General features: G+C 31.4%; 2 protein-coding genes across 2 annotated transcripts; both read right to left on the reverse strand.

The window, feature by feature from the left end:
• Positions 1 to 181: 181 nt before the first annotated feature.
• Positions 182 to 9,224, reverse strand: LOC141462374 (juvenile hormone esterase-like; the record flags this gene model as incomplete). Its single annotated transcript, XM_074144180.1, has 10 exons — positions 182 to 787; positions 896 to 1,031; positions 2,461 to 2,599; positions 2,694 to 2,872; positions 4,069 to 4,222; positions 4,629 to 4,825; positions 5,566 to 5,751; positions 7,198 to 7,345; positions 7,444 to 7,593; positions 9,099 to 9,224. Coding segments are annotated over 10 exons (1,608 nt in total), but the record flags the coding sequence as incomplete, so codon positions are not given.
• LOC141448685 (juvenile hormone esterase-like) lies at positions 9,218 to 18,425 on the reverse strand. Its single transcript, XM_074117211.1, has 11 exons — positions 18,407 to 18,425; positions 16,618 to 16,787; positions 16,346 to 16,495; positions 15,426 to 15,573; positions 14,287 to 14,472; positions 12,713 to 12,903; positions 12,385 to 12,538; positions 11,095 to 11,273; positions 10,875 to 11,013; positions 9,595 to 9,730; positions 9,218 to 9,509 (listed from the first exon to the last, which is right to left on the reverse strand). Exons 1-11 carry the CDS (start codon positions 18,423 to 18,425, stop codon positions 9,341 to 9,343), a joined length of 1,641 nt encoding a protein of 546 aa, XP_073973312.1. The 3' UTR covers positions 9,218 to 9,340.
• Between the last annotated feature and the right edge of the window lie 1,160 nt (positions 18,426 to 19,585).

The following is a 19,585-nucleotide window of genomic DNA, read 5'->3' on the forward strand; positions in this document are numbered from 1 at the left end:
TCTTGCTTCTTATGTTCTCTAGTTACACTTATCTGGACAACTGTCTCGTCGGAATTGAAATTTCTATTTACGTTCAATATATTTTTTAGGAGTACCGATACATTTGTCTCTTATAAAACCTCGACTACTTACTTCCTCTACCTTTGAAAGAAACAACCTTTTGTGCGACCTACCTCCATTATACAAATTTTTCTTGTCATAAAAAAATGTTTAGTTACAAGGGTAGAGTGAACTTTCTGATTTTTTTAATATTTTATTTTAAGAAACTGATATTTTCTTTACATATCCTCAATTTTTATTTTTGATAGCGTCAATACAAGACTTAATATTGTAAAAACATTTGCATTTATAAAAAAGAAATCAAGCTACCAATTAAATGTAGAAAAATATCTATTTTTATCGATAAACTATATCCCAAATCTAGTATGTTTTCCGATCAATTGCACGCACAATGGAAGCTAATATGTTAAGAAAAAGTTAACTTTTAAGATACCAAGCCTAGAGAAATATATTTTTCTTCATAATTTATCAGATAACTAATTCACAAAAAACCAAGAACCCAAGAAGATTAATACCTCTTATCAACTCTCTAAATTACACTAAAATGTTTTTACATCCACATTGTGAATCCACTTTATCTCTATAGTTAAGTTGTGACCAAAATTGTACTCTGTCTGGCAAAAGTGTACTGTTAATGGTGACTCCACTGTTTCCAATATTGATGAAGTTCTGCTGTTGGTTATCCCACTGTGGCCAATTGAAATCAAAACCTGACGGAGTCGGTTCCCTGTAAACAAATAGATTAATAAATTCCCACAAAAAAAAAATCAATAAACATTCTTTATTTAAGAGCAAGAATTCTTATCAGGAATCCCCTGCTCGAGTCAATACTAACCCCAAACTGGCGAAATTGTAGAATAATTTAACTAATAATTTTGAAATATATAAATCTTGACTTGTTGAAGGCGCTGGAATTTCGATTGGATTCCTATTTCTCCAAATATAGAGTGCATCATCCATATGTGCGCTACCTATACAATAATTATGGATGTGACATTAATTGTTTGCTGTATAAATCTCAATCGCTAATAGGCACGCTAAAAATATTATTAGCGCATTAACAATAGATTTAGCTATATTAATTTTCAGCGGCTGCTTTCAGTTTTAGGAACTAATGTTAGAATTGTTAGATATACAGTAGGATATATTTCTTTACCTTTATATTGCTATTTTTGTACCACTATTCATTCTGATTAGTTTTTTTACAATTAATGATTAATTAATTTTGTCCTGTTTTTAATATTCATTGTTTAGTTTTTTCAGTTATTTATTCATGCTTTCAAGAAACCATGTTTTTGTAAAGAATTAATAATAATAATAAATAAATACGTCAGAACGTATTATTCGAACTATATTCGCTCAATGTTCTATGCTGTAAAATCACGCAGTAATCATGTGCGTTACGTTGCGGGAACGTTCAACATTATATAGGTGCATTCATTCTTGTCAACTTTACAAACAGTAGGTAGGTTCCTCGCGAAAATACTATAAGCCTAAACTAATGGAAGAAGAAGTTAGAATTAAAAAATAAAAAAAGTTAGAAATGTGTAATTCCAAATCAGAGGTTTTAGCACGAACTAAAAAATTAATATAAATTGACACCTGCTTTTAAAACATCAGTATCATCAATTTAATAATGATGAAGAGTCAAGCTTAGTTCAATTCTATTGCTAGTGTATGGCAGGAATGAGATTACTGTGGCTGGATAGTTGTAGTGTCACGAGCAACCTATGGAGCAACTTGAGTACTGCTTGTGAGCATAGGGCTTGCAAATACTAAGCTTATCTGTAGTTAAATGAGATATATTACGATAAATTTCGCCACGCGACATACTCCCTCTTTTATGTATTTTATTACTTGCAGACGTCAATAGTTCCCCTCTCAGTTTAGGCGATTGAAATCAACGTATACTCATTTGGTAGAAATAGGCTATTATATTAGAAGAAAACTTTTCAAATCTATTTATTTTGGCTCATAGATCAGCTCATAGATCATTTGTAAGTAACAGAAGATTCTTCTTCTTTTTTCTAATTTACTTTTTAGCTACTCAAGCTTGGCTTGGTTGAAAAGTCAAAAAAGTTTGGGCAAACATTGTTCTAGTCTGTGCTTCTAGTAGTACTTTAGCTATTTGTCAGAGGCAGCTTTTTAGTATTTATTTATTTATTTATTATTATTTTTAACTGTAGCAATTTGAAAAGCGGATCCGATGTTTCAGTCAAGTTTTGACTTAATGTTAATTCCTATGGTTGTAGGCATGTTTAAGCGGGGTGTAGGCGGAATTTACCTAAACTTTTTATTAGAAAATTCTCGTTTTATTTAAATGGCTCATGTTCACCCTGTTTTAAGAGTCATGTATTCATAACTATTTGTTTTAATTTCTATTTTACTTAGTAATTTTACCTGTTAAAAATCTTTTGCCAGCAAATAAGACTTGAAAAGTATATTCACCGAGATAATCGAAATAGTATAAGTAATGTGGACCTTTATGCTTTTGCAGTGCTTCAACTGTTGGCCAAGTAAACATTCCATCAGTAAACATCTGTAAAATATGAAATATGTACAGCAGAATTATTTCATTTTACACTAGCAAGTGTTGAATACAAAAATTACAAAAATAAAATATTATAGCTTACATCGGTTAAATTTCTCAACAATTTCATCGTAATTGGTTGGCTATCAAAGTAGAATTCTCTAATCTTTTGAGTGACTTCTTCAGGATTCGTTGAGGTATTATCATAAAGAAGTGCTATTGGTGCAGCATAATGGAATTTGTTGTCAAATTCGGTGAGATCATCTGGGTTTGTTACAAATCCTGTATATATTTAAGTAATATTCAGTACAATATGTTAAAATTTAAAATGAAAATATTTATAAAACTGGTATAAAGTTAAACCGCTTTCATTTTTCATTTAGGGGTTCGTTTAGACTAGTGATAAGCTTTTAAGATGACAGGCTAATATATTTGTACGAGATTTGATGAACTGCCGCTTCATTCCAACCTCCAATCGCCCTTTACAGTCTGCGTAAAGTAATGAATAATTCGATTTTATTCCATTACATAATTATTATTAATAAAAATGTTGCAAACGTTTGTAGCAATTCGCAGCCTGATCTTTAAGATTATTAATTATCCTTGGAAATATTGAAGAGCGGTCAATAAAATTTTGTAGACAATATTTTTTTTAAACCAACTTTTCGGCAAATTTGCTGCCTTCTTTAGAGTTATGTACTCAACTACATCATCATAACTGGTAAAACAGTTTAAATCTGCCGAAACGTAGGTATAAAAAAAAGAAGAAAGGTGCCTACAAAATTGTTGTTCCTCAATATTCGCAAGGATAATCCAATAACAACCTTTCGAAAACCAAACCTTCATAAAGATGATTAATATTTTTCAAAATCAGTTTAATGAATAGTCTAAACCATCTACAGTACTGCTTATTCTGCAAAAATTATTGAGTTCTTTATCCTAAATTGTTAGATGGCAATCAGTCTCGATCTATGAGACTAAAAGTGTGATTTGCGCAGTCAAGAAAGGAAATTATTTCATTGAAGATTGGAAAAAAGTTTCACAAATCTTTTGTTTCACAGATTTTATGTAACTACATGTTCAACAGTATTATAAATGGTGATCAATTTGTTCACACTAAATATGAAGACGATTTGCTTTTAGTATTTGTGAAGAAGAATTGCTTATTGTGTGTGGTAAAAAATAGCGCAAGGAAGAATAATGCAATCTGTAGAGGAGGCACTGCCACAACACATAACAGTATCGGGTTGAGTACGGCTAGTGTGGTCAATTTTTTTTTTTTTATTTAGGTGATCAAAATTCGAGGAGATTGATTCCCGGGGCCTTTTGCAGTGCACAGTGAACAGCCAAACTTCGAACTTCTCGTTACAGATTACACTATTCATACCACTGTGACAGATAAATAACATCGTTCTTACCATGTACAACCGTGTTGTTGTAAAAGGGTTAAGAAAGAAATAATCTAGAAGTAATATTACCAGCAGTTCTGACAGAGCCTTCCAGACTACAGAGACTTACAATCCATGGAATAGGGGCTGGTTCAGCGTTGAACGGGTTAAGCGGCAGAAATGGATTAGATGAATTTTCACAAAAAGTGGGAACAAATACTGCAACAGGATCTTCTTGAAATAGCTGCAAGATAAATTAAATTTAAGCGGAAGTGAATTTAAACAGTAAAATATCAGAATTAGGCTTTGGAGTTTATTAAGCTGTCTGAAGTTACGAAATTCCCGCGACTTCAACGATCAAAAAATCAGACTTTATAAATTAAGAATTAATGACTTTTAATTCAGATTAAATTACATTGTTATTAAGTACAGGCTTCATATTTCATAGGAATGGCAAATCCACTGTAACTTAAGAACTTTAGTGTCATTCATGGAAGTGTTTATGTAAGAACAGTCAAGTATTTAGTGTAAATTTAAAGTGAGTGATGTGAAGTAGAGTTTGACTAAGCATTCACTAAATTTAAGTGATTTTTATGTTAATTTTTACCTAAGAAAAAAAACTTTACTAAAACAGAACTAATACTTTTTACCTCGAACTTGCTGTTGGATTCAGTCAATTCAAAAACATTTTTAGTTCTTAAACAATCTAAGACCTCTTTGGATGATTCTGTAGAACAATTAAATAGTTGTGCCATCTTTATAGCTCTACTACGAGCTAAACCTGGAAGAGTGTTCACCCATCCGCCGAGAACAGTAACTGACTGGCTGATAGCTCTATGAAATAAACCTGGACAATAATGGAAATAGATTAATGTACACCAACACCATGTTGCCTATCCAGTGGTGAAATCAGAGAAAACCAGCATTCTTATAATACGATGAGCGAGACTAATTTGAAATTACTTTCTTGAAGAGTGATGGAATCAGAACGTATCGCTCCAGCTTGAATTTATAATGCTACTTCACAGTATATTCTGTGGTTGAACATAGTGATCTTTAAAAGAACTGACTAATTGAGGATTAAATTAAAATACTATCTAAATAAATTTCTCGTTTAGAGGTTGAAAGTACACTTAATATTGTTACTGCAGATATTTTATAAAACGATCCTGTTTTGTTTTGTAGTTTCTACAGACAAAAAAAGCGAATAAGTAAAATAGTAATATTACCTGCTAAGATAGCAAAGTCCAATGACAGTATCGCCTCACCTTATGGGATCTACATTATTTCCAATATTCCTAGATGTTCGCAGTTAACATTGAAATTAAGTCAGAAATTAAGAACTACAGACTTAATGTAACTGATGCAAGAATAGTGATATAAATTTGATCGTAAAGGCAGGTAAAGGGTCATGTATAGAAGAAAATAATGACCCAATAACGGGGTGAATTTAGGTATTTAGTTTCAATTTGAAGTATCATAATTTCGCCTAAAATCTCTTTGTAACCTTTCACAGTATACCGACCGTGTGTTAACACAACTAAATTCATTTGAAGTGTTGCTCTAAAGGCACAGTAAATCTCATACCTCTGCTCATCGGAGAGAACATATGGTAATGAGCACTTGCACCTCCAGAACTGTCACCTATCAGAGTCACTTGGTTCGGATCTCCTCCAAAATTAACAATATTGTCCTGGATCCATTTTAATGCCATAACTTGATCTTTCATTCCTAAATTAGCTGGCATTACATCGTCTTCCATAGTGAGAAACCCTGGTAGTACATATTGAAAAATGGGTCCATTAATTAATTTTTTTTTCTACAGCGAAACAAAAATTAATTAAAAAATAAAAATAAAAAATATACAGTTGTATGACTTTTCTTATTATATTAATTATATTTTCTTGAATTTTTCCAAGAACTTAGAGGACTCTAATATTTTAAATGTTCATTTCAACGAACATTTTCTAAAAAATGTTATAAATTTATTTATTTATATTTACTACAAATAGTCATGCAAATTTTGATACATTTGGGTTATCATGATTTTTTTAAAAAATATTGTTTTCGACCTTATAAACTAAATTTTGCCAGCTGATTATTTATTCCCCTCGCCTTTATCTCTTAAAAAACAAATGGTTTACTACTCGCTAAATACTTATTTTTGTCCACTACTACTTCAGAAACGATTGACTGAATATGTAACCAGGTGTAGATGCTAGATGTATCCACCCTGGGCCGCATTGCAAGGAAACTGGTTCCAAGGAATGGTTACCCCTAATTGAAGGCTCCTCGTACTCAAGGGATTTCTCTTGTGAACCAGGGAAGTTGCAAGGATTGGAGGAGTATACACCCTCCATAGGAACCCTTCGAACTTCTAATTAAAGTAACATCTTTATCTTGAAGATTTTTTTTTTTCACAGTTTTTTATTTTTTCCGTTTTTAAATATATTGTATCACATTATGAGAGCTCAGTTAGTTTTATTTACGAGAGGTTAGCGTTACCTGCCAGTGAAATCTTGGTCGAATAAGTGAGGTAATTGTGAGTTATATTTGGATACGAGATATTTTACAGAGGAAATCGTCTCATATTTCCGAAAGGCGAGATCTCCACTTGTTTCTTAGGAAAATTAAACTTAGTTTCAGACCCAAAGAAAATGAGACTTTATGGTTTTTATAATTAATTTTCTGTTTTCCTTAATTTAATCATGTTCCCATTAGTAGGCGCTGTAACGGCGGAAATTTAGCATCCAAATTAAATTTTCTTAGTGGCTTTTTTTTAAAAATTTATTAGAAATATTTACAACTACAACAAATTTTGTATCAAATAAATTAAATCTTGCTTGCTCAGTTCAATAGAAGGTCTTGTAAGAGCAATCACCTAGTGGTGAAACTCTTTCTCAGTGACTTAATATGTCTGGAGGCCACTTCCGCTTCAAGCGAGGAGGATAGTTTGGATGGGGAGGAGAGGAGGGTTGTTGACAAGAGAATTAGGATGAAGATATTTTACTATCAATCAATAAAGATACGAAACGAGGAAATAGGCACAAAAATATGGCTACCCCAGGTAAAGACGGTCTGAACGTAACCAAACCTCAACTGTCTCCTGCGCAACCAGGCATACGTATTATAACTGAAAAATTTTCATTTAACAGCTCTGTTGTTTTTTGATATCATTATCTCAAGAAATTATTAAATGTGAATTTTATAATTCCATACCAAGAACACCTAGCCTATAATTGGGCATCACCACAATAAGATCATGGTCCAGAAAATATTCTGGCGATTTATCAATTTCACCAGATCCAAAAAAAAATGCACCATAATGTAAGTAAACTAGCACTGGTAACAGATCTTTTGGTTTCACCTAGAATCAAAACAGAAAAATTCCTAATTTTTTTTGCATAAATCATAGCTTTTATTTATGTTAATTATTTATATGATCATTTATTTAAAGGCACTTACATTAGGACTGTAGACAGATAAATAAAGACAGTCTTCATTGCCAATCTTGGTGGTGTTGGTTGCTGGATAAACAAATGGTATTTGTACACAGACACTACCAAAATTGTATCCTTCTCTAATACCAGACCACGGCTCTGGCGGCTGAGGTTCCTGTAACACCCGTTAGGGTATGAGGAAGAAAAAAATTGTCCACTTGCAGGAAACATGCCGAATTCCCCGCGGGGGATTCAGGACAATCACTCAGCTAATCCCTTTACAGATTAAACAATTGTTTGTTCACCAAATATATTTCATTATTTCTATGTTTGTAGCCAATAGTAAATAGATGTAGCGAGTAATTATGAAATTTACATTAAAAAATCATTGATGTAAAAATTATATAAATCGCACATAAAAACTACAACGAATTTAGGAAACATAAATCAATATTATTTCGTCTAAGAGGGGTCATATTTTTGGTGACTATACACACCTGAAATCTTAGTTTACCAACAGGCGGTTTTGCAAATGGAATTCCGTGAAATGCAATAACAACACGACCATTTCTGGATTTAAATTCTGTACCCTTTAACAATCCACATGTTGTGTTAACAGTAAGTTCACTACATTGTACAAACTGAACGAGAAAAATTAATTCTATGATTACGCGGTATGAATGTATATTTATGCTTAAATGCATGTTATGACAGAGTAAAGTACGATACTCTGCTGGGAAAAAATATGTGACTGTTATTATTTTAGAAATTTTAATTAACAGAAATAAGTAAATTATTTTACGAAGATAAATTCAACGCTAAAACAAGCACGTGTCATTGGGGTAACATATCACTTAATTTTGTGATAAGTTCATTTTTTATCTCTGTTTTATTTCCCCTTGATGATTATTTAGCAGAGATATAAATAATTAATATTAATATCAGATAAAACAAACATAATTAAAAGTATATAACCTGGTTTTTAAAATAGCTTTTGCTTTTGTACTTCTCTATTACTAAGTAAAAAAGCTTTTGCTTTTATACTTCTCTATTACTAAGTAAAAAAGCTTTTGCTTTTATACTTCTCTATTACTAAGTAAAAAAGCTTTTGCTTGTGTACTTCTCTATTACTAAGTAAAAAAGCTTTTGCTTTTATACTTCTCTATTACTAAGTAAAAAAGCTTTTGCTTTTGTACTTCTCTATTACTAAGTAAAGAAAATATTGTGATGCTACGATTGTATGCTCGTAAACTTTCGAAATTTCACATGAAATGAATGCGACTTCTAAGTAATTTTACGACACTTAACTATGATAAACAAGGATTAAAATTCTGTTGTTCTCGTATATTCTAAAATTCTCTAATATTGAAGATGATGAATAAGAAAATGCGAATTTCCTGAAAATGTTTTATATTTCAGCGGTCATCACAAAACTATACAATGATTTGTTTCAATTTGTTGTAGCAAGTACCCAGAACGAATGAACTGTCCGCTGAAGGTGAAAATTACTATTTTACTTGAAAAACTGAGAAACGTCCGTTTTTCAATGTTTTATGATAAAAGTTTTTGGCTCTTATTTCGTTATATGTATATAAATAGATATGTGCTAAGAACATCTATAAGTCTTTCTCTTGAATCAAATATTATAATTATAAATGCGAATTTTCTTTGTATATTTACTTTCCATAAAATGAATATGTTGTAAAGATTTATTACAACAAAGGAATGAAATCTTTCGCATTGGCCAGGCACCCGTACGATGGTTTTGGTGCGTTTAGATGCAAGTGATGGCTCACCAACTGAAAGAATGAGGGTAAAAAACGTGGTTAAAAAGAAACAGGAGATAACATATATGTATATTATTTTGCCCTTAGATTTATTATTTTTTAATTACACTTTAAATACACTTTCTCCCAATTTTCTTAATTCCCATCCACATTATCTCTAAATGTTAGTTGCGCCCAAAATTGCATTCTATTTTGTAAAAGTGAACTATCAAGAGTAACTCCATTATTTGCAATATTGATAAAGTTCTGCTGTTTGCAATCCCATTGTGGCCAGTTAAAATCAATTCCTGAAGATGTAGGTTCTCTGTAAAACAAGTAACTTTTAATCCTAACATTAATACAAAATGGACAATGAAAAACATAGATTATAAAATGGAAACGATAATTACCCCGAACTGGCGAAGTTGTAAAATAATTTAACTAATAAATTTGATATATATAGATCCTGAGTTGATGTCGGTACTCCAACTACGAATGGATTTTTGATATTCCAAATGTAGATTGTATCGTCAATATCAGCGCTACCTATATAGTAATAATTTACTTGTAAATACATAATCAGAATAAAAATTAATTGGTAAATTTTATCTTCATTTTAAATAATTGGACCTAAAGTTCGTAGCACTAAATACCTAATAGTAATGAGATTCTAATAGCAAAGTCTTAAAGAGAAAGCTGAAGCTGGTTTACAAATTTGGCAAAACTAAAGATAATAGATAAACGAATACTTGGGAGAGAAGATCGAGATTAAAAATGGTTACTGGGCAAATAAAGAAAATGATCTAGTTAAAAAAAATAGAGAAGCTATAGTTAGTGACAATACTTGGGAGTATGCAAGAACTTATGTTAAAAGAAAAATTATGATAGAAATTAGAAAATTTAGAAGTAAAATAAAAGAAAGGGATGATAATTGGACAATTTTTTCAGCTCGAAACTTGATTCTTCCAGAAAACCAAGCGCTTGGGGCAAGCTTCTTCTTAAAAGGGCTCTAAGAGGGTTCACTGACATTTACGTCACTCAACATCTCTTCTATTATAAATGAGCAAGGAATCTGCAAAAACATTCACTTTCTTTGCACATCTACCTCAATGATGGATACTGAACGATTCCAGCTCAATAAACTTGAATTAAGCTCAGCAGTATTGACAATTTGTCGTCACATTAATCAAAACTATCAAATAGAAAGATATTTTTACAAACATTATTGAAATAAAAGTGATTGTTTTCTTTGGCAGTGTTTGATCGGGAGAGACCGATTAGATTATGAAGGAAATAAATACTTGGCCCAATGGTTGAATGTTAATTTTTCCTTCTTCCATTTTTTGAAACTTAATTTTCCTCATTAGAAAGTTTTTGATAAATATTTTTTTCCTGTTGCATTAAGGATACTTAAAAAAAATCCTAATTAATTACCTGATGAATGAAAAGTGAAAGTTCTTTACTGCCTCAAAATTTAATTTAAAAAAAATATTATTTTGCCTGTTTTTCGGCCACCTCTCCCTTTCGATTTTCTCTAGAGCTCTTTTCATCATCCAGTTGAGTTAAATTATCATTTAATTGACACAGCCTTTTTTCAATATTGATGAGATGGTACTACTTAAAATGAACCTTATTGACATCACTGAAAACATTATAATATAAAGTGAATAGATTATTGTGTAATTCTTACCTTGTAAAACTCTTCTACCAGCAAATATCTCCTGATAACTGTATTCACCAAGGTAATCAAAATAATACAAATAATGTGGGTCTGAATGCTTTTGTAATGTTTCAATGACTGGCCAAATAAGCATCCTATCAGAATACAACTGCAGAATTCAAGCCATTTATTACTTTTATTTTATATTTAAAGTAAATAAAATTTTGGAAATAACAACTGCCCTACATACATCAGTTAAATTTTGGAATAATGACATGGTAATAGGCTGGCCATCAAAATAGTATTCTCTTATTTCTTTTGTTACTTCTTCCGGATTCGGAGCTGTATTATCATAAAATAATGACACTGGCGCTATTTGGTCGAAGTTTCGATCATATACGATAAGAGTTTCTGGTTCTCGTACGAATACTGAAATTTTAATAAATAAATAAGAGAATTGGCAATAGAATTTTGCATGATTTCTCATACAAAATTTAAATTTTGAAAATAATGAATTGAAAAAATGAAAAGCAATTGGATTAAAGAAATCTGGTGTGAGTACCCAAAGATTTCTCTAACTACATGCTCGTATGCTCGTAGGATCGTGTGACTTAGTGTACCGCAGAATGCTAAATAACGAATTTACCCTGAATTATTTAGTCAATTAAAAGAATTTTTTTATATATAACTTAGAAAGTTTAGAGAAAATAGTTGAATACATTTAAAAAAAAAATTTCACAAAGTGAAAAATGTTCGGTAAAGTGGATCTGCAGGTTTGGGAAGATTTTATAAACTTACTTTGAAGCACTACAACAAATTTAACCCTCCGAACACTGAACCCTACCTATGAGGAAATCGTACTTTTAAGGGAGCAAATTTTTTTAGTAACAGTGATGTTTGCAAACTGTATTTCAGAAGTTGCGAGACTTTTATAATATAAAACGCAAAATATTTCTATTCGTTCTATCAATTCTCTTTAAGGCTGTTTTTTCACCTTATTTCATTGCCAGATCCAAAACTTTGTTGCTATGTTAATTACTTCCATTTACTTTAAGCGTATGGTACATTAGGTAAGAAATTAGCTGAGAACTAAATACAATTTTCTTAAATTTAAATCACCAAAAACATCTTTTAAGCATGGGTCCTAGGAAGTGCCAAGCTGGGTGTGCTTATCCCGTTTGCCTTTGGGCGGCCTGAACAAGTTGACTAAAAAAAGAAATGCGAGAAACATACTGTTCAACCACTGCTTTTGGTTATACTTGGATACATAAATTTTTTTTCACAACTCTGAATTAATTTTTCCTTTGTTTGCTTGTTTCATAAAAGTGAAAAACTTGCAAACATGTTTTTTTTTTTCAAACAATAACCGACAACAGAAAACATTTTATAATTTTCAATATAAATTTATTTTTCTCTCTCTGCCGAATTCATACCCATTTTAATCCAATAAAAATTACCAATACTTTCGAAACGGATGGGAGGAAAGTGATTTGCTGTAAATGAAAAAGGTAGGGCATTTTTACATAGTTTGGTTATTTACCTGCTGTTCGAATCAAGCCTTCCAAACTGGTAATGCCTGCAATCCAAGGAATTGGAGCTGGCTCAGCGTCATGGGGATTAAATGGCAGAAATGGATTGGCTGCATTTATATCAAATATTCCATTAAAAATTATGAATGGGTCAATTCGAAATATCTGAAAAAAAAAAAAATTAAAAAGCGTCAGAATTTCTCTCAGAAAAGAAAACTCAGAGAATCATTTAATGTAAACATTATTCTTCATTAATTATAAATTTCAATTAGAGATAATTATATTATATTGTTTTATTTTTGCTGTTTTTTTATTTTTTACATAAAATAATATTTTCACCAAAAAGTATGATTCTGTCAGTTCATAAGCATTTTTAGTCCCCAGGCAGTCCAAGATTAACTGAGAAGATTCTGTAGGGCAGTGGAACAACTGTGCCATCTTTATTGCTCTTCTTCGGGCTATTCCAAGAGGTACGTTTGCCCAGGGTGAGAGAGCAGTTCCTGACTGACTGATTGCTCTATGAAATAAACCTTAAAAAAAAAAAAAAAAATTGCTAGTTTCACTCTACGGATAGATTACGTTCAGTTTTGAGTGGAAGAGGCTGTTAAGTTTTAGAATGGAAAAATTTTAGCAATTTTATAGGAGTCATTTATAATTAATAATTTTTTTTTTAATCTAACGCAGATGTACAAATTCAGAAATAATGTTTTAAGCTCCATATACTTGATAAACACAGAACTGTATGGTGTGACTGCTAGCATCACAAGGGCTCCTTGAGTGTTGCATGATGTGGAGGTTTTTACTACTGTTATGCTCTCTCCTAACTTACGACAGTGTTCTCTCATTACAGGCAGAAATGTTCGACACCGCAAAGTGATATGTAAGAGGCTCAAAGGAAGAGAAAATCTAGGAATAGGAAACAGGATCTAGAGCCCGCAATGTCAGCGTGGGAATCCAGAGCTCTAACCACAGAGCTGTTGCATACATTTTTAAAGACTAACATTCCTCCAATCACTCTATTGTCTTAATTACCCATAAGCAATGAAGCGTGCAATACACGGTGCTTTAAAGGAGTGCTTAATCTCTCCCTAAGAATCCGTTAAACTGTTTCCTGATAAAAATAAATGTACGGTGTGTGTATTGAAAGATTAAACCAAATATTGGAACCATTTTCGAAAAAAAAAAATCGCCTAATAGAACTACATATTTATCCCATATTGTGACACTTTCGGTTTGAAGATTTTTTTTTCAAATTCAGAGTTTCTATTACGTATTTTGTTATTACTAAAATTAAAAGAGAGATATTTACTGAAATGACACTAAAGTGCAAAACCTAAATATCCTCTTCTCTAAAAAGAAACCTTAATCGTACCTACCAACTTTTTCTAATAGATATAATACTAAGTGAATGCAATAAATATGCCAACTTTAAAGAGAACTGTGGGAGGGGTTTCGAGAAAATATCAAACTAAAAAATTAATTCCGTGAAGTAGTACTTCCAGTACTGGAAACTTACTGAATTTCCTATGAGTTTACATTTTTGAGTAACAGAAGCACACAAACAATAGAACAATGCGTACGATTTTTGCGAACTCAGGGAAACTCAGATAAATATATCCAAAAAAATGGCGAAAATTAAAAATTGAAAATATGCACCAACGCAATACTTTTCGCTGAGGAGTATGAGAAACTAATTGACCCAAATTAAATTACTAATAAAAACGTAAAACGGTAGAGTGCGCTAGGATTTATTAATTTGTAACTATTATTGATTTCACGACCCTCTTTAGGAACTATGTTAAAAAAAAAAAGAATAAATAAATAAATATATTTTTTTAAATAAAACAATATTGAAGTAAATAAGTCTTATTAGGAAAAGAGTTAAAAATAGATAAACTCAAAACTCAACATACCTCTGCTCATCGGTGAGTACATATGATAACTAACACTGGCAGCTCCAGCAGTGTCACCTAACAGGGTCACTTGGTTGGGATCTCCACCGAAATTAGCAATATTATTCTGTATCCAGACTAGCGCCATAACTTGATCTTTTAGTGCTATATTACCTGGCATGATATCATCTTCCATGGTGAGGAATACTAGACAAAATTTTCAAATAAATTATTTTACTAAGATCTATTATGATTCTACTTATATTTATTATTGTATTTCTCTTTACTTTATTGGTACATCTTTATGTTATATTTTCACTAAATATGTTATATTTGTTGAAATGACTTTAACTATCTGGGCGGATGCCGTTGACTTATAAGTAAGTCTCATTCATCAGCTTGTCCTAGCCTTCTTTATTCTACGATGCAGCATTCCATTATTACTAATGTCTATTAGATTTAGCACATTTCTATATGCCGTAGATCTATTTTAATTTCCATATCCCTCTTATACTCTTTTTGTTCCTGAATAAGTTCTCTCCCCTCTTTATATGAAAGATGTAAGATCTGACATTCTCGCTATGCCAATCTTTAACTAATTTTACTATGGTTTCTCATAAAAACGATGCATTAAATCATGGTAAGCTTTTTCTTTGGTCTTAAGCTCTTCTAATAGGCTGCAGGCACAATGTAGAATTTTTCTTTTTAAACGTAGGTAAAATCCATCAGAACTATATATATGTTGCAATACGAAATGTCAATTAGTCGCCTCCGTCTACAAAATCTAATTGGTAGTTAGACGTAAAGCATGCCTGTAAAAATAGGCATTAAATTTACTTTCTTTAGTGTCAATAGAAACTGTTCTGGATAGAGGTCAATTACCCATATTGAATATTCTTTTCATAATCATCACTAAAAGAAACTCATCTGTTCAATACCACAAAAGCAAGCTATTTTGGAGTAATTACAGTTTGCTATAAAAATATACCCACTGATAAAAGCGCAGAGATAAATACAAATTAAATTACTAACCAAGAAAAAATTTATTATTGTTAACATTCTTATACCAAATAAATCATTAGCCCAACTCCTGGCGAGAAAACTAAAAAGTTTGTATGCTATAACTGTAAGCTAGTGGAATTCAAAATTGAATTACTTACCAAGCACACCAAGTCTGAAGTTTGGCATAACCACTACTAGGTCATAATCTAAAACATATTCTGGCGATTTATCAACTTCACCAGAGCCAGAATAGAATGGGCCTCCATGAAAATACACCAGGACAGGTAGTTGACTTGTTGGATTTAACTAGATAAATACATAGAAATCATAGATCAAATAAATTCCTACACACAATTTAGTGATAAATTATTTTACAACCCGAAAATAGTCTGAATCATTCCAGTTAATTTGAAAATCCCACTTTTTTTTTTTTGCAAATTTGAGCTAAACTCACATCCAAGCCATACTTGTGCAATTCAATATAATTTAAAAAAAAAACAATGTTCTATTTTATATGAGATAATAAAGTTGCAATGGTGACCAATCATAATTTGAAATTACATTGTAAAAAATATTTTTTCATTCATTACCACTAAGTGACTTGCTCTACCACAATGGTTCCACACCTGTGGTTTGCTACCCTTTGGGAATCACCGGAAAATTATTGTTAAAGGGGAAGTGCAAATAAATGAATACACGAAGCCTTAAAGTAGAAATTGCAGAACTTTCTGAGATAAGGAATTTAAGAAGTGCGATAGGCGCTGGGAGGAAGTAATTGTGTTGAACAAGAAGGCGTCAAGCTAATAGCCGGAAATAGGAGAATCATACTTTCCCTCAAAAAAGATTTTCATAGATTTTTCTCCTCCTAGAATATTAACTGGACTTCCTGCCTTCAGACTGCCCCTGAATCCACCAGCAGAGTTCATTAGAGTTCCAAAGGGAGAGGTTGGGTTTACAAAAAAAGGAGAAAGTTGGCACAGGGTTAGTTGGAGAATGCAAGAGCTTGAAGCTTGAAAAAAGAGGGTATGATTAGGAAGACAAGTCGTACATTAAATAAGATTTGTTATTAATAGTTTACATTAGGACTGCAAACAGATAGGTAGAGACAGTCTTCATTGCCCATCTTGGTAGTGTTTACAGGAGGATAACCGTACGGAATCTGCACACAGACACTGCCAAAGTTGTAAGCTTCTCTCACACCGATCCATGGTTCTGATGGCTGGGGATCCTGTAACAATGTCTGGCTTTACAAATTGAAGTAGATGGAAACAAAAACTAAACTAAGTTTTTTAGTGTAGTAAATTTATATATGAATTTTTACTTATATCTACAAGAAAAAAATAGAATTACTTGGAATCTAAGTTTCCCAAGTGGTGGTTTTGCAAATGGAATACCATTGAATGCTGCCACAGTACGACCATTTCTGGATTTAAATTCTCTGCCAATTAACGTACCGCAGGTTGTGTTTACAATCAGTTCTGTGCATAATGAAAACTGAACTAGTAAAGTTGATCCAACAACTAAATTGAAAGAAAACATTTATAATTTATATTTATGAAGGTTATTATTTTACAGAGAAATTGCAACCAACAAAAATTAAAGCCTTATTCAAGATATTTATAGTGTAGATTAAAAACTAGAACAAGGAAAGTTGTTGGGTGATTCTTGATAAGCAACTTTTTTATGGTTTCTGCAATAATTTAGTGATAAAACTTGTTTAATTAAATTAAAAACCATTTACTTTTAAAAAAAGTACTAAATACAAAAGTCGTACTAAAAGAGTCAGGCACATTGCAAATAACTCACCAATATTTCACTAAAACTTGAAAATTTGGAAAACATTGTTAATAAATTAATTATTCAATTAGGATCAAGTAAACCAAAGAACTCAATAACCCGGACTTTTGGGGGAGGTTGAATTCCTTCTAAAATTCCGAGTTTTAAGAAATTAACGAGGTAAATGCTCATTTTCTGAAAAACACTTTCAGTTTTCAGAAATTTTCCTTCTGCAACTCAAAAGAAGCCTGGCATTTGTTGGGGAACTCTTATTCAGGAAAATTCATTGTGAGACGCTCCCTTTTATTACATTTTTTTTTATTGTAAATTGAACTCAAAGAGTGGTTCTAGACCAGCTTCCTATAAAAAGTTCTACTCGCTGAACAATCGGTAAAGTGAAGTAACGTTTCGTACAAATTCGAAGTTTGATGGAGAATTTTAGTAATTGAAAAAAATATTTTGTACACCTTCTTATTTATTACCTTCTCCTCCAGTAAGTAGAATAAGAATGACAACAATGTAGATTTGCTATTTTGAGTTTATTTTCATCTGGCATTTCCATTCTAAAGTCCCAAAATTTTGTTAACTTAAATTTTGATTAAAAGATAATTTTGATTGCATACATCAGATAATTTTAATACTCTTGGAGGCTTTGTATTTCTAAAGACTTCAAATACAGAAGTCAAACTAAGAGAATTTCCCAAAAATTACCTAAATTTCGTCAAATACGTAGATAATAAATTAAATGTATTTTCCAAATAGCCCAAACTACTGGTTTTTTATTTTTTCCTTTTTTATGAATCTCTACAACTAAAACCTGCTGACCTAATGTGTATATTATGCGCTTGGCTTTAAAGTACAATATTAGAAACATAAATTATGGAAATACTAGAGGTTCTAATGAAGATTTTGTATTTTTCTCTTATTTCTAAACCTCTACTTCCGAATCTAGCCGACCTAGTGTGTTTAATATTCGCTTGGCATAAAAATATAATGTTAGAAACCGAAATTAAACAGCTTCCGGCAAAACTAATGAAGATTTTACATTTTTACCTATTTTCTGAACTACTGGACCCAAAAGTAGCCGACCTAATAAGTATAATACACGGTCGTCCGGAAAATACAATGTTCGAAACCGAAATTGAAAAAATTCTAGAAAAACTAATGAACATTTTGTACTTTTCCCTATTTTCCCTACTGGATATAAAAATAGACGACCTAATGTGTATATTATACGCTTGGCATAAAAATATAATGTTTGGAAACAAAATTAAGAAAATTCTATCAAAATTAATAATGATTTTATATTTCACTTTTCCCCCAACCGTAATTGCTCTATTGTATATACATTGTATAAACTGACCTGTGTCTATTTCTAACATTGTATTATTTTATTTTAATAGACGGTTGTCCAAATTCTCAATTTTTGGAAGATGTTGGAGCTGGTTTATTTAAGAAAAAAACATTTACCTTGATTGGAATAAAAGATGTACAGTCTGCCTATCGTAGTTTCTTTAAATGTGCCAGATTGTGTTTTCGTAAACGCGTCATTTTGACATAACGTGAAGAACGTAGTTAAAGTTGTAGCCGGAATATTCCTGGCTATTTGTTGCAAATGGAAATCTATGAACATTCAATTTATCAATGCTATTGGAAAAATTGAAATTGAAATATTTAGTTCTGATTTGCTTGTTATCAATAAGCAGTTGTAAATTAAATAGAGTTACCAATTAAATAATTTAAAAAAAATATTCGAACGCAACGTTGGGTCCAAATTTCAAAGAAATCGGTGAAGAACTTTCGAAAATTTAATATTTTGAAGAAACAAACATTTACATTAGACGTTAATTAGTTACTAACTAAGGTTTCTTAATAATTATAACATTTTTGTAATTGCATATAAATAAATAAAAAATTTAAACTTAGAGAACACAAAGAATATTTTGGTAAAAACTAAAAATCTAAAATCTACACCGTTCCTATACTTTAGAAGAGTACTCGTATGTAAGAGAAAGAAAAAAAAAAATTACTAAAATGTCAAGTAACTCATTTAAATAATGAGTAACCTCTTTTTATGAATAAGCGGTTTGCAAAGGTTGGATGTTCTTGCAGGTATATAAAATAAAACAGTACTAACAAATATTATAGAGTTATGGGAAGAAGGTGTCTTAGATACATGGGCAACATATGATGATATATTCATTGTATAATAATAATATATCATTGTAGTTCATTGTAAGTATGGAATTGACCCAAAAAAGATGTAGATTGGACATTTGGAGATTAGTGAACTCAGATGGAATGTGAAAACTGAAACAAAGAGTCATGCGATTCTGTATTGGAAACCAACAACCCACTAGAATAAGGAGAAGGAGAAACCACAATCACTTTTGACAGCATCCGGCTTCAGAGGGCAATTATTAATCTAGACCTGCTACAAGGATTTTAAATCAGAATGATACTTCTAACAGTACACAGTGTATAACTCACGTATGGAATGCTTTCCAAAATTCAAGAAACATCGTAGCAATCACCACCAATT

Source organism: Rhodnius prolixus, unplaced genomic scaffold (genome assembly GCF_049639745.1).
Source record: "Rhodnius prolixus isolate KJV_2025 unplaced genomic scaffold, Rpr scaffold_1, whole genome shotgun sequence".
Lineage (NCBI taxonomy): Eukaryota > Metazoa > Arthropoda > Insecta > Hemiptera > Reduviidae > Rhodnius > Rhodnius prolixus.